The 15838-nt window shown below is 55.0% G+C and overlaps 2 protein-coding genes across 2 annotated transcripts; one reads left to right on the top strand and one right to left on the bottom strand.

The window, feature by feature from the left end:
- Positions 1–3331: 3331 nt before the first annotated feature.
- Positions 3332–4685, top strand: BDP55DRAFT_545032 (arrestin; the record flags this gene model as incomplete). The annotated part of the gene is made up of 3 exons (XM_060568542.1): positions 3332–3409; positions 3507–4391; positions 4443–4685. The coding sequence occupies 3 exons, from the start codon at positions 3332–3334 to the stop codon at positions 4683–4685; spliced, it is 1206 nt and encodes a 401-aa protein (XP_060433439.1).
- Positions 4686–6762: 2077 nt separating this feature from the next.
- On the bottom strand, positions 6763–14365 carry BDP55DRAFT_377342 (uncharacterized protein). Its single transcript, XM_060567137.1, has 2 exons — positions 14245–14365; positions 6763–14005 (listed from the first exon to the last, which is right to left on the bottom strand). Coding segments are annotated over exons 1-2 (7098 nt in total). The 5' UTR covers positions 14247–14365; the 3' UTR covers positions 6763–6909.
- Positions 14366–15838: the final 1473 nt, after the last annotated feature.

Genomic DNA, 15838 nt, shown 5'->3' with positions numbered 1-15838 from the left:
TGAGAGACTCATCACGACTTCTTTCCCATAATGCGGAAATAGTGGTATCGTTGTGCCCCACTCATATGACTCTAAGGAGACGATCTTCTACCAGCAGCCCCCTGAGTCTGAAATCCATACTCCATATCCGGCTCTTACGTCAAACTGTCAAATGGTTAAACAGCTATACTCTGTAAATGGAAGGCTATAAGTCCGGACTGTTGTGCGGACATAGATCCGCATTACATAACACCCCGCAAGTCCGCAAATGTGGGCATCATTGCGCAGGATGCGGAGAGATTCAACACCGACGCGGGATTGAAGTTGGAAAAAGTGAGCCTGGTGAGGTAATCAATCATGCCGGAAATAGGCGATAAGATGGCGGTTATGACCTACCTTACGTAAGACCAAGAAGCACACCATCGAAAGGCACGTGATGGCGGGATTAATTAAGGCTTTGGGGCGGATAGCTCGTGCATGTCGACCCACACCTGTCCGGAGAGCATCAAGCACCTCATCACGCCAAAACCTCGTCCGTCCCAAGTCCAGACCCGAGATGACGCACCGAGAGCACATGCCGCAGATTTAGTCTGATAATTATTAAGGTGTTCTGACAACCCGGGCCTGAGGTCCGGGACAAAGTCAGCAAGTCAGGTCTCGAAGTCCCCAAACTCGGATCGATGCCGAGGGCCGCCGGCCGGCCTCATCTGTGATTGGGACCCGGGGCAGCTTTTGGGAAGCTCACCCCTGCTCTCCGCTCCTAGGGACCCTACACCTCTTGAGGCTGTTCGTAAGTCCGGGGTGCCCAGGGCTGTGCAGGGCATGGCGAAGCTTCAGTGCCCCCAAATTTCCAGGGACCATGGAGCCATTCCTAGCTTTCCAGGGTGGGTGAGCTGAGGAGCTGTACGGATACGGATAGACGAAGTTGACGAACAGCTTATTCGTACTCCGTACAGAGCAAAAATTTCTTCCCTAGACTGGAAACAACCGTTAGCGAGATGAAGCTGAGGCAGACATATACTGGTGATCCGAAAATAGAGTACAAAGTACGATGACCACAAATATTGAGCCGATTTTGTCGCTCTTGATGGCATGCGACTCGCGTCATGAAGTTGTTGAAACACCACCGCGGCGGTTAATCTCCACGTTGATACAAGTGCTTACTCGGATCATGACGGTTTCTGTCAGGAAGCACTTTGGAAAGTTGACAGGACAAACTTATCTTGCATTGGCGAGTAACGAATAGCACGCGCGTATTCTGATGGAACGTGTGAGTTGGCGAATACGCAGTCATTTGCTAGTGACGATAGTACACGGCTTTGAGTTGGTATGTTGTAGGTGTTCAATGTAGGAACTTCCTGTCCACAAACATGGGAGAATACAAAATTCGATGCCCAGTCCACCTGCAATAACCATGATGTCAAATTCCACGCACCAGGTACGAACAACAAGTAAACATTTGCTTCCCACTTTCCACTTGATATCCCTCGCCCCTACCTAGATAACTGCGAAGGCTCTTCCCTCGGGCGTGTCAGGGAGTCAGGGTACTCCGTAGAGTTACCTTTGAATCTGCAGTCGCGGTGTTGGAGGCATTCCCCGCACCTTCCCACTGCGCCAATCGTCCCAGCAATCGCTCCCTGGTCCGGGGACCCCCTCCCCCCTTCCACGTTCCAGGTATCTCCCCTCAAGTTTACTTACTGTTAGTACCTCTTCCTGGTCCTGGCCACTAATTCAAGTCAAATCAAAACAAATGATCCAGAAAGCTTCGTTGGGTGTGAGAGAAGACGCAATGTTGGCTCCCGTTCCCTCCGCCGTTGGACACCTGTTGGTCAAGGAACCGATCTAAACCAAAACATGTCCCCCAGATTCCCGCTCAGATACCGTTATCCGACACGCAAGCCATCACGACCACTGGCCCCCAATTTGGACACCAGGCTCTGTCTCTCAAGTCCCATACGGAATACACTCATCTCAAGTGTGGCTCAAAGGAAGAGGCTGTACCACCACGAAGCCCCCAAGTACACTCCTTGTATCGATCCTCTCATCTCTCTGCTGCTCCCCCCTGGTAGACAGCCCACAGCGCAGCGGCTGAGCAGCAGACTGCCCAATCATTACAAACATCAACACACCAGGGGAGAGTGAAGCGAATCCCACACAGAGCGCAAACTACCGCCTTCGGAGCCTGATCCACTGCTGTGCAAAGCTCAGCATAGCAGTCAGTCAATACTGGAAGGTACAGATACCCACGGAGACCTGCCATCTTACACCCATCTCGACGTGCGTTTGTGCACATGGGGAGCTGAGTGTACGCCCCAAACACCTCTCACACTCCAAGGAAGAGACGAACAACGAAGGGAAGAAAGGAAGAAAGGACACGAGACAACGAGACAGCGGAAACAACGACCGTCCAGCAAAACAAAGTTGGCATAGACAGATCAAGGGCCGTGTGCAGTGCCCATCTCTACCCGCATAGCCCCCCGCCACATCGGGCCCCTCCACCAACAACCAGCCTCCAGGTCTGCTCAGGTACTCTCGTCTGTTACGGATACGTCTGAGTACAGATACCTTACCTTGAGAAAGCTGTGGTCTCTTCTCCCTCTACCCTCAACTCGCCAAGCTCAGTGTGCCACTTGCACGACTCCATTCGCAATCCACCACTCATCCCAGAGCTTCCCTGGCCTGATCCGACCGAACGAGCCTCGTGTGCTGCTGCTGCTTATGCTTGCCTTGGGAAAATCGATGCAGAAGCGAGAATAAGCTGCATCAGCCCAGCTGCACCCACTCAGAACCTAGGCACCCTATTTGGCTGCTTCACCTTGCTGAGGTACACAAGTCGCGCGACCTTGTGGCTTGGGCTGAGAGGTCTTGTTTCTGCTGGTCACTGCTCTCGATTCTTCTTCTCTTCCACCCCCCCATTCCGCACTCTCTCCAACAACCGCCCGCCGGTCACATCTCCAGACTCCGGAACAGAGCGCCGCTTTCTCCAACCCCTCCGACCTGACTTTGCGCCAACTCCCATCAACGCCCATCTCGACGCTGGAACGCGCACTACTACTCCCCACAGCGCCCGACCCGACAACGCCAAATCCCAGGCTACCGGCCAACTGCGATCCATTTATGTAATGCCGCCGCTTGGCCTTACGCTTTGCTCTTGCTGTTGCACGTCCCCGATAGCTTGGACACAACTGTCTGGACCCCACATCCACCAGGCGGCAACGCGCGCAGCGCCTAGGAAGCACGACTGCCGCCCACCGACACACATGAGAACCTCACCTCTATCATCCGCACAACACCCTCACCACTTCTACGCCGACGAGAGATACATCTCGGACACTCTGGCGATCCAGCCAGTATGGCCGCCTTCGTGAGGGTTTCTGGACCGCCCAACAGCAGCTTTCTGGTCGGCTACCCGGGCATTTCTGCGACGCTAGTAGGTTGGACCCTCTGTGATGACGTCGAGGAGGCTGATGTGGTCAAATTACCCTTTGCGCGCCGTTTGCTGACACGTTTTCTTGCTCACAATGTAGCCCCGAATCGAAGGCAAAGTCGAGATCCGTCCGTCACAGGGCTATTCCATGCCCGTCTCTGTTTCGCTAGTGCGCATATGTTTACAACGGAGAGAAACAATACACCCCGCCGCCGAGAATGTTGCAAAGAGACACCTGGGAACTCCGAGGAGGGAAACAACGGACGTAGTCGGCAAAGAGCTGCTGCTATTCAGATGCCAATCAGGAAAGGACGCTGAGAGCGTCATTGCGATGGATCTGCCGTTCGTACTGTTCATCCCGTTCGGAAGAGGTGGCGAAGAAACGAACCGACGAATACCCCCGGCATCATTGCAACTCCCCAGTCGAACGGCCGAGACGTACTACGAGCTTGTTGTTACCGTGCAACAAGGACACACCCTCCAGAACAAATACTCCTTTCCTATACCTCTACAGCGATACGACACCTTGTCGACTTTTGGCATGTACAACAAGCCAGAGTCGAGGCAAGTCAGCGACGCAAGTGTTGTCACACTGGGCATATCGGTTCCCAAATGGAGCTACGGCCCGCTCGACCCGATAACAGTCTATATAAAACTAGTACCCAATCCCGACTGGATGAAGAAAGCGTTGAAGGTTACGATTCAGAAGATCACCGTCACCATCGAGGAGGAGATTACGTACAACCCAGAAGGCGACGAGCCTACGAAGAAGGTCAACAAAGTAGCGAAGAACACGCAGTTGGTCAATACGAAAATGCCCGAGGCAGGATACGCAACCAATCTTGGCTTGGTATTCCCCTCCAAGGACTTGCGAGATCCGGACGGCATCATTCGAAGAGGAAAACCGGCATTTCCCTTATACGAAGTCACTTCATTCACAACGAGCTCAACCTTGTATAAGATTGAGTTCTACTTGACTGTCAAGGTATGTTTACCACACTTTGCGATACTTGCTCATGCTCACGTTTTTCATCAGGCACAGCTAGGATCTACCAGAGATTTGACTGTCAGGCAGCCACTGGTGATTTGCCCAATGGACCAGCAAGCGTGCAAGGAGGAAATGGACGCCATCGAACAGGCCGCCAAAGACGCTTCCCACGTCGACCCGAACAACCCCATGCTCCCGGCGCGGGCGATCGTCTTAGCGAATGACCGAGAATCCCTCAAGACACTGGGACTATGTCTGGTGGGAGGGCAGAAGAAACCGCTGATTGAATGAACGAACGGCCAGAGTCGTACGGAGTAATTGTATGAATTGCGTGGCGCAACTCTTGGCGCCGGGCTGCGGGGTACGAGACCAGCTAGTTGAGAGGGCTGGCGATCTACCCCGTAACAGCAAGCTTATATCTGACAGGGCTGGCTGGTTGCATAACAGCTTCCACTTTCAGTCGCAGATGCGCAAAGCTGTGGCCCGTGTCGAGGTCGACTGAGCCGGCGCAACTGTCGGAGTTGAAGTACGTGCTTAATGGATGGGGGGGGTCAAAAAGCAGACGGGATTGGTGTGGTGGCGAACGAATCTGCACAATGGATACTTGGTCTGGAGACACGAGTCTTGGGGGGAAACGATGAATTTCTCAACGCTTGGTCCTCTCGTGTCACGACCAAGGGCCTGCTGTCGGCGTCACACAACGCTGCGGTAATTCGGCAGGACATGGCATCATCACGGCACGGCAAGGCGTTGGCGGGAGGTCTTCCGGCTGAAGGAACACTCGAGAGAGCCGGTAAAAATCCAGGCTCCTTGTGCATTTTGGCGAAGCACGTTTGGATGCGAATATCATGAGACGACGAAACTTGGACTAGGAGGCGATGTTGTGTGTTGAGTTGCAAAGGAGAGACTTTTTGTTTGAAGTTGTACATATTACCTACGAATAAGAGACGTAAGAGACAAGCAGCTCGGGGGGTTATTGAGATGATGAATCAAGGAGAGCACCTCCGTTTACAACATGCATTTTTGAGTCAAACACACACTCTTTTCCTGCGGTGATGTTGAATTAGAATATGTTGGGGCAACACGAGAAAAAAAAAATAAGGGCACTAGCAACCCAAAAACTCTTGATAATTTTGCCTGCGAGAGAAGGGCCGGCCGGTGCCATTCCTTCCCTTTCCTATTCCGGTCCCAAAAGAAGTCGAGTAGTCAGTCCTTTTCGATTGCTGTATAAAGCCTCCAACGTATCGCGACCAAAGGGAAAAGAATTCTGACAGCCAGTGCGAAAGAAGGTTGCCGACCTTTAAGGTCGAACGTGGGTGCGACTGAGAGAGGCTTTAGAACTTCCGAGATGCTGCTGCCCGTCTGGTGGGCTTAGGCCTGCCCTGCACGTCTAACCTCCGGGGCTACCAGAACCAAGAGGAAAGGTGCTCGTTATTTCTGTTCACTATTCATCACGGTCAGCGTCGTCGACGAATACGAGCGAGCGAGGGCGAATGAATGCGCTACTACCACTACCACTACCACCACCACTACTAGATCTACAAGAAAAGTTTTATATTTCTATTTACTATTTCACCGTGGCTAATATTTTGGACAAGTACGAGCAAGCATGAGTGAACGCGCCATCACCGCTATTGACAGATCTAAGAGTCAGTTTGATTATTTCATCGTAGTTGACATGAAGGCGTGATAGGTTATAATGATTAAGATAGGGGGGAACGAAAGATGGGTCCTAAAAGGAGAAAGGGAAAAAGAAAAAAAGAGGAAGGTGATTGAGATATGAGTGAGCAAAAGAGACCGCTTGACGAGTTTCTTGTGATGAAAACAAGGAAACATAATGAAAACGATAGAGAAGAAGAAAAAGGTATAATAAAAGGGATGATAATAATACGAGCGAGTGAGAGCGGCACGTATAATCCGTTATAATAACAAAGACGAAACGGAAAGATAGAAAACGATATAAACGATGGAATAATGACGAAGGAGAATATGAGGAAACTAAGAAGGGGAAAGATGGATATAAGAAGATGATATAGGTTCGGTTCAGCCTGGGCTTGCGACCGAGATGGGGAAATATTTAGGAAAGATGTGGGTAAGGAAAAACCTCGTAAGAGAATAGGTTCAATAAGAGAAGCGTCGCATACGGATGGATAGTCTGGACGGCGTATGGCAAGGCTCCCAAACACGAGGATTGATTTTGACATATCGACACCAAGTCTCATGAACGATCAAAGGTCAAGGTCAAGAAGAAATTGTGAATGACTGAAAATTCCCATAAAAGTATAAAAAAAACTAAAAAAAACTCTTCCTGCTTTATGCGTTGGAACACTATGAATACACGTCCTAACCCACCCAGCCGTTCCCCTTGGCTTCGCATCTACATTTCCTTATGCTTCCCTATAGCTTCCGGTTCTCCAAACCAGAAAACACACCATACACCTCTCCGCAGTAAATTCTTTTTTTTCTTTTGCTTCTTTCATACATGCTTGATAAAAGTGGGGGTCAGATACGCCTTCTATCGGCCGTATCGATCAGGCTGTCTCCCATACCCATCTTGCGGGCGCAGTTGGCCGCGCTGGAGCATTTCCTGGTGTTGTATCTCCCGAGGATCTCTAGGGTCTCGGGGGTCGCGGCTCATCTCCCGCATCTGCATTTCTCTCGGATCCGGAGGGTAAGGTCCCGGAGGCGGGCCGCGAGCATCGTATCCTACAGGCGTGTAGCTACGAGGTGGCATCTGGTCCCGGGGATCTCTAGGCGCGGGTGTCGATGCGTACCGCGGCGGGTACGCTTGCTGACCTTGAGGTGGCATTTGCTCCGGCGCCCGAGAAACTGGAGGATATCGCCCTTGCATTGGGTGTTGGTGCTGAGGTGGAATCTGTCCGTACATGGCTGAGCCGCGTTCGTCTCGCATCGAAATGTGGTGTCCTGGCGGCGGTTGTTGTTGCTGCTGTTGAGGCGGTCCGGAAGCCCAGGATTGTTGCGGCATGGCCGAGCCCGCGGGAGGTGCCTTCTGCGCCGACATGTGCGGAGAGGCCCAATTCTGAGGAGGGGGTGCCTGCTGAGCCTGCTTAGTCGGCGGCGCATGTGACGCCGGTGGCCAAGCAGACTGTTGCTGTGGTGGTTGCGGCTGGCCCATGGCGTGTCCCTGAGGTCCAGGAGGCCATGCTGATTCCCTGCCTTGCGGGGGGAGCGTTTCGCGTCTTGATGCCGATTGATGGACAGCATACTGAGGCGGCGGCGAGCCAGCGTGGGAAGCAGGCGCACCATACGCAGGGTATCCAGTCTGAGGCTGGTAAGGGTCTCTGGGGTCTCTGGGGTCCCTTGGGTCACGAGGATCGCGAGGATCCCGAGACTGGGGTTGCGGCGGGTAAGGCTGCGCTACCTGAGGAGAGTTCGTCGCTGGGGGCTGGTGGTACTGATGGCGGTAGTAGTCTCGCTCAACGGCTGCTGCCGCATCATGAGGAGATGCAATGGCTGATCTCGGGGCACTCATGTGCTGCGATTGGGGCGAAGCAGTGTACGTCGGCTTCAGAGGAGGCATCGCAGACGCTGAGGGAGCATTCCGGCCATAGGGATAGGCAGCCTGAGGAGGCTCCCGCTCTGGTCGCAGGGGAGTCGGCGCCGGCGCGGCCACAGGTCCTCTAGACATGCTTTGTGGTGGCGGCGTCGGGGACGGCTTGATTTGAGCCATGTCATTGACACGCTTGGGTTGAGGCGGGGGTGTGGGAGCGGCAGCAGCGGCAGCTGCTGGTGGGTCGTCGTTGAGCAACGACATGATGTTGGATCTCCTGTTCTCCGAAGCTGACGAGCGAGGCGGGGGCGCGGCTGCTGCTGGCGGCGGTTGTTGCTGCTGAGGAGGAGTGCCATATGAGTCCATGTGGGTGGGCATGGGTCGTTGAGCTGCAATGGGTCTCTGGCCAGGAGGTGTCGATACAGACGGCTGAGGATCACCCAAGAGTCGTCCACCTGGCTGAGGCATGGGGTAACCTTGCGGGACTGGAGTAGCTGTTGCCCGCGGTGGTTCGGCAGGCTGTCTTGATACAGGTGGTTCAGATCGAGGTGGCGGGACATTCCTCACCGGTTGCTGACCATAAGAGAACGGCTCGTAGTGGTGCTGTGGCGGTGTCATCTCCGGCTCCTGCTTGAGGCGAGTGCGCTCAGTTGGGCGTAGATGCTCTTTGGCTTGTGCCTCAATCTTCTGTCTCTCCATTTGTTGCCTCTCCATCTGCTGCCGCTCAGCTTGCTGACGCTCGATCTGCTGCCTCTCGATTTGTTGACGTTCCATCTGCTGCCTTTCAATAGCTTGTCTTTCGAGCTGCTGGCGCTCAAGTTGCTGCTGCTCAATGCGTTGACGCTCGATCTGCTGGCGCTCGATCTGCTGCCTCTCCATCTGTTGACGTTCCATTTGTTGCCTCTCGATTTGTTGTCTCTCAATCTGTTGCCTTTCCAGTTGTTGGCGCTCGATCTGCTGTTGCTCGATGCGCTGGCGCTCAAGCTGTTGTCTCTCCATCTGCTGTCTCTCAATTTGCTGCTGCTGCTCAATCGCTTGTCTCTCCATCTCGCGTCGCCTCTCGGCCTGTTGTCGGTCGACCAATGGTTCAGGCTGCGCGGACTGGATAGGTTGTGCGGCAGCCAAAGGCCGCTGCTGGGCGGGCTCGGTAATTGGGGTGGCGGCCGGCTTTTGTGAGATCCTGACTGGTTGAGGAGGTTGGGTCGATTCTCGCTCTCTCTCCTGGAAACCAAAGGCTTGCTGCGGAGGTGCCCTGGGCGGGCGAGCAACTGGTGAACCTGTCTGTGATACTGGCTGCGCAGCTGGTTGTTGCTGGGTTGGAACTGGCGCCTGCTGAGGAGCTTGAGGAGGAGCCTGGGTGGCAACAACAGCAGGGGGAGGAGCTTGAGCAAGTGGTTGTGGCGGCTGCTGCTGCTGTTGCTGCTGTTGTTGCGCTGACGGCGTCGGTGGTGCCGGAGTAATCGGCATAGCAAAGCGACCAAAGGGTGGGGCTCCAGGTTGTTGGACGGGAGGCTCGACCTTTGTCACAGGAGGTTCGCTCGGCGGTTCGGATGCAGTCGTCGGGGCGGGAGTAGCAGGCGCAGAAGCAAGAGGCCGATGAGACGAAGCCCCGGGCGTAGAGTCGTACTTCTTGCGTCCACCGACGGTGGGCGGTGGTGGATCTGGTAGCTTCTCGCCTCTGCTTCGTTTTGCGTCAGCCTCGGCAGCAAATTGCTCCCATTCAGTCTTGCCCTGGTCTCTTTGTCTAACAAAGTAGTTCTTGACCATGACAGCTGTCTTCGAGCCCATATGGCCCGCAATAGCTACCCAGTCAGTGCCAAAAGACTTGAGCAGGCCAGGGAAGTCATTCGCTTCAGACACGCTCCAGTAGCTGGACGCTTGACTGGGGGCGCGCCGTTCGGGTTGCGGCTGAGCAATATCGAAAGTCGCGACGGTTGGTTGCGCGGGAGGTGGTGGTGGCTCGGGCCGAAGTGACGGAGGCGCCATAACTTCGGATATCGGTGAAGGGGTGATGGGAACGGGGCGCTCCTGGACAACCAGAGGCGGCTGTTGTTGCTGAGTCGGAATCACAGGGGGCTGTACGCCCGTAACCGGAACCTCGAATTGCGACGGCAGACGGTTCTCCATAGGCACAGGCGGAGGAGGCTGGAACTCAGTGTTCTGAACTCTGGAGTTCGAGCGAGACCTTCCTTTGCCTGTCGCGGGTGTGGGTGCCGCTGCAAGAGTCTGCTGTGATTTGGGCACCTTTGGTTCCTTATCCTTGGCTGCCCTCCGTCCACGCTTCCTACCGTCAACCTTTTCGGGATCAGCCTTGGCTCCGCGACGACCAGGTGTACCGGCTGGTGTGGCATTGTCAGAATCCGTAGGCGGTTGCTCGAAGCCCCACGTCGGGGCAGCAGCACGGCGTGGACGTCTCCGTTCTCCATTCTCGCCATTCTCTTGGTTCTCCTCTCCCTCGTTTTCGGCGTTGCCCAGCTCCGAGACAAGCGCGCTTGAGCGGGTCTTACCTCTACCCTTCTTTCTACGTTTGGGTTGCTTTCTAAGCTTCTCCTTGAGGTTAAGTTCCTTCTTCATCAGATAGTAGTACTGAATACAGGTACCAAAGTTGCGCTTCGGTACATTTTCGGCGACAACACCCCATTGCTTCGGGTTCGTGAGATATCTCTTCTCGAAGAGGTCTGCTTCTTCGGGGGTGAAATTGTTGATTGGCGGCATAATCTGCCAGGCAGGCACAAGTTTCTCCACAGGTGTGAAGCCGGTGGTGTCCTTGAAGAATTCGTTGTCCCGATCCTCCTGCCTCCAGTACATCTCGGGAATGACGGCTTCTTTCTCACTGCGATACTTCTCTTGCATGGCGCGTTGTTCCCTCTCTTTCCGTTCTTCGTCTTCCCTCATGGATGCTTGCAACACTCTTTCGAGGTCCCGTTCGCTCGCGTACCTTCTGCCAGCTCCCCTACCTTCTGGTTTCAGTTCCGGAGGAGGGGGGATAGGGATGTGTTTCTCGGGTGTGGGTAAACAGCTGATAAAGGTTTCTCGACTCTTGACCGCAATCGGATCGCTCGAGACTGTAAAATCGAGATACTTGATGTAGTTCTCGGCGTAGTCCTTGCGAGCTTCACCCTGTCCAGCCATCTTCTCCAGTGAGATCTTGTCAAGCTGCTGCAGAATGAAGTCGTCGACCATCGAATCCGACTCAAGGGATTGTAAGAAATCCCGGTCCCGGCTCCAAGGGCGGCAGCTGTAGTCGGGCAAACTGTCGAGAGGGGGAGTCGCGGAGAACTGTCGGATCTTATCGATGAGCATCACGTCGGGGTCCTCGGATTCGGTGGAGTTGTCGTCGTCATCGTCCATCTGAGAGGGCGTGCTGGGCAGGCCCTTGTCGCCTTCAATCGTTTCCATCGGCACACTAGACGGCTGGAGGAGAAGGTGCTGGCCATTCATAATCGGTTCTCTGGGTTCTTCGCGTTCGACAACCGGCTCCAAAGGTGCTTTCTCCGGCTCAAACACGTCTTCCATGGCGACATCCACATCCTTTACTGGCTCGGATGGCTGAGGAAGAGAAGGGGCCGATAAAACCGAAGCAGGCTCGTCGATATCCATTTCCTCTGTCTTGGGCTGCGGCTCATCGGAGGCGGGGGCCATAAATGCTTCTTGAACCATTTCGACAACAGGTTCAGCGAGGTTGACGGCAGGCTTCTCAACTTTGTCCTCGGCGGAAAGCTCTGCGACTTTCTCGACATCGTCTACAGCCTTCTCGGCGACCGGCTCTTCGGGCTTATCGACAGGTTTTTCGGCAGGTTTTTCAACGACTGGTTCTGGCTCCTTCTCGGGTTCTTGCTCAGTCACCTTCGGGTCCGTCACCACCACTTCTTTTTCCGTTTCTTTCTCTGGTTCCTTCTCTGCCTCCTTTTCGGTGAGAGGCTCCTCGGCCTTCTTCTCAACCTCGGGCTCCTCCGATTTCGGCACGAACACAGCAACTGAGACTGGTTCAGGTACCACGGTAGGCTCCTTTGGTGATGGTTTGGCTTGCTGAACAGGGCTCGAGATCTTGGGCGTCTTTTCGCGCTGCTCCACAATCGGTGACTGAACCGGAGTAGCTTCCTTCGGAGGTTCGATGACGTCGGGGATCGGCCCAAGCATGTCCACAAGACCCTCTGGCTCGGTAACAAGCGCTACCAATGCTTCGTGCGAGATTGCAGCGTACCGAGCAATGATCTTGTCTGGGGCGCTGTCGGCGGCGTCCTGTAGCTTCTGCAACTCGGCCTCCTCCTTTGCGATTTCCATGGCAAAATATTCTCCGTAATCTTCGTCGTCGTCGGACTCGGACGTCTGTTCGGAGACTGGCGCCGAGGGTTCCTGGGGTGGGAGAAGAAATCGTACGCGCGGCACTGACATGCGGCTCACCTTTGTGGGCTTTGCAGGCTTGGGCGGCTCCTTCGTCTCTTCCTCGTCCTCATCCACTAAGCCCTCATCACTGTCGTCTTTGTCGGCTGTGTCAAATTTCGCTTCCCGCCGTGGAGGGGGGTTCCGACGTTCCTGGTACCCATGGTTATCGGTTCCTCCCATGACTGTGTCCCTTGAATCATCTGGGTGCTCCATATCTCGATCCATGGACCCTCTAGCAGAATAGCTGTCTCTTTCGGATTTGATGACAATTTCGCCAGGTTCTGGGAGGTTGAGTGACTTTACCGAGCCTTCGTTGGCGGAATTGTGAGAGTCAGCCTTCGCATCGCTACTGCGTGGGCGCCGGTCGTTTTCGCCTTGTTCTGTCGGAACGCTTTCATGACGGAAAGGTACCAGGCGTTGCTGTTGCGCAAAGCTCTGTGATCTCATAATCTTGGGCGACTCGGGGGGGCCCTTCTTTCCTAGTGCTGGATTTATCCACTGCTTACTTGAGGGGCGTTGCTGTTTCTGTTGTTGAGCACGGGGCCCAGAAGGAATAGGCGGGCTGCCCTCTATAAGATTCATCTTTGCTGGTCCAGTGGGAGGTGCCGGGAAATCGCCGCCGTTACCTCCGCCGCCGTGTCCGGCAGAGACGGGTCGTTCGGAATTGAAGGCTCTTGGGGCTGTGGGTGGCAGTTTGCCGGTGCCGCCAATAATGGGTGATCCGTCGGCCGGGCCGTTTCGACTGGGAACAGTGCCGAAAGCGGGTGCTGAAGGGGCCAATGGGGGCGGAGAGACGTCCTTGGTGTTTGGCGATTGTGCTTGGGAAGACATGCCTCTGTCTCGTTCTCGGTCGACCTTGGGTCTCAGCAACTCGCGGTCTCGGGGATCACGGGGTTCGTCTCGGGGGTCTCTGCGAACTTCAGTATCAACCCAGCGGTCACCACGGTCGCGGTCGTCTCTATCGCGGCCCCCCCATCGCCCTTCCTGAGAGCGACTGCGAGGCCCGAACCGATCGCGGTCATCGTAGAAACCACCCCGTCCTCCCCTGCCTCTCTCCCATCCTCCACGTCCTCGATCTCGGCCTCCTCTAAAACCACCTCGGCCCATGCCGAAGGGGGGGTCGGAGTTGGACGAGCCGGCGGAAGGGGGGCCCCCGTCCCTTGAGCCGCGCCTAGATCGTTCGGCATCGACGCCTAATGGAGGATCTCTGTCGCGGAAATCTCGCTGTGGTGGTGAGCGGCCTCTACCGGGCGAGCGTGGGCGTCCCCGATAGCTCTCTCTATCCCGTCGATCCCAGTCCCGGTCGCGTTCACGGCTCCTCTCATCTCGATACGGCGGCCCATCACGTCGGTCTCTGAAATCGATATCACGGTCCCGTCCGCGATCTCTGCTGTCATCGCGAACCCAGCCACGGCCACGGCCTCTGCCGCGTCCTCTAAAGTCACCGGCATAGCCGCCACCTCTGGGGCCACTGGGGGGATCTAAAAGCGCCTTAGGCCCTCGTGGCGGGTCACGGGGAAGGTTGTCGCGGAATGAATCTCTGTTGTTCGTGAATGCTGAAGTGTTGGAGCGCGCCTCGGCGGATGATCGGCGGCGGTCGCCGTCACTGTACTGTGATGCGCGTTCGTAACGATCGGGTGAGCGGTCGCGAGGCGATCTGGAACGACGGTCGCCGCGATCTCCCCCGTCATACCTCGAGGAATATCTCGAAGCCCTGTAGAGATCGTGATTAGCATGAAAGGGTCGCTCGAGAGGGCGCCTCGCATCGACAGGACGCCTGTTGTGGTCAAAGGGAGGGCGCATCTGGTGGTCAGGAGGGTCTATGTGTTTGACTCGATTTACGTCAAGCGCGATGGCTTGTCTGGGTCGGGCATGCAGGTTGCGGGTTGTGTATGTTTTTGATCAAAGACTTGAAGAAGTCGGAGATTTAGGTTTGTTGCATCGTCTACTCACATCGCACTAGGCCGGGCGACAGCCCTTAAAGTTGCCTATGATAAAGGTCCAATACCATATGTGTCTGGATTGGGACGTGGAACCAGAGAACCTTGGTTGTCGTGGGTCGATGGAAGACTTTTGGTCCTTGGAGTGGTCGGGTCCCAACCTCGGATAAGCGTCAGGACGGGCGTTGGTCAGGAGGTGAGAAAGGTAGCGTAGCGGGCACGGCGGGGAGTGGGTGCATCCGACAGCGGGTCGTTATTGTGTGTTTGCGTATGGGTTTGCACTGGGTATTGAAGTTACGGGTGGATGATGGCACGTTGAATGAGTGTGGACGGGCTCCGGATGGGCGTCGATTGTGTGTCGTCGTGGATGAAGCGCGGAGATGCGACACTTGGGCACTTTGGCGAGCAATCGTGTGATGGATGTTGAAGGATTGAAGACGGGACCCCCAGCGGCCAGTTTTGGACGGCCACGGCCACGGCCACGTTCGGGGCAGCCTGCCTGCAAAATACGGTTCGCGTGCAGTGGCGCTTAGTTCCAGGTTTGGCACTGGGCTGAATTGGATGGATCTCAAATTCGCTTGGGGGCAGCGCCAGCCTTTTACCGCCGACACGCGCTAGTCTCATTTGGGGGGTTAGCGGGACCCACGGCAGTTCCAGGTTTACCTGGCGTGCCTGGAAGGTACTGCGTACACCTTAGGTAAGGTTGTTGTCTTTGGCCCTGTGCCTGCCTCCAAGTCCCATCTAACAATGCCTGTCTTCCGTGCTGACGCAGTACGGAGTATTACATAAGGCCAGATACGTTCAGTCCGAAATCTCAATTTCCAGGTTTCTCAAGATTCGGTACGTATCCTTCAATGTTTGCCAACCTATGGAAACCTCTCCGAGTCCCGTCCCGTCCACGGTCCAACTGAAGGTGTCCACAGACAAACCCTCACCAAATCCACATCATCTCTACCTAAGGTACCTAGGTATTCGTACTACGTTCACCGATGAGCCTCCCCTCTTTGTGCAACCCAAATCCATCAAGTCTTCTTTTGCTGTATGTCCAGGAACGCATTCAACAGACATCCAACCAGCTGCACTTGCCACACACACACACCACATTGCAGTAACTAGACAGGACACACACCTCGTCGCCGTGTCACCTTACCATTAGACGACCCGTCCTGCACGGGTGGACACTCGCAATTCGAGGGTGGGCCCTGTGCGCGCGCGCCGTGGCAGACCCTGCCGCTTGCTACTCCACCTATCCGTCAAAATTCTTTGCAGAGTGGAGTCCGTCTTTTCTAAACATCACGGCCGTGGAGTCATCCCATGCCCGCCCGGACGGAGCCATTCTGAATCTGTGGTGTGTGTGGATGGTCACTTTTTTCGCATGCCAGCTCCGACTTTTGGTCAACTCCCTGATTGCCGAGGAAAAAGGAGAATACGGATATACACACCTTATTTTTGGGTTGAAACAGCCACAGGGTTCTTGTCTGACAGCCATATGACCTGCGTACACAATTCTCCGCCGATTTGTATTCCCAGTATTGGCTATAGATCGCCACTCCCCTCACTGGTATGTACCTTTGTTCGGTGGGCTTGAGACAATCTCACTTTTGAGA

Source organism: Colletotrichum godetiae, assembly GCF_030913485.1.
Source record: "Colletotrichum godetiae strain CBS 193.32 chromosome Unknown BDP55scaffold_7, whole genome shotgun sequence".
In the NCBI taxonomy this organism is placed as follows: Eukaryota; Fungi; Ascomycota; class Sordariomycetes; order Glomerellales; family Glomerellaceae; genus Colletotrichum; species Colletotrichum godetiae.
Note: the sequence above shows the minus strand (reverse complement) of the source record. Positions and strands in the feature narration are given on the sequence as shown.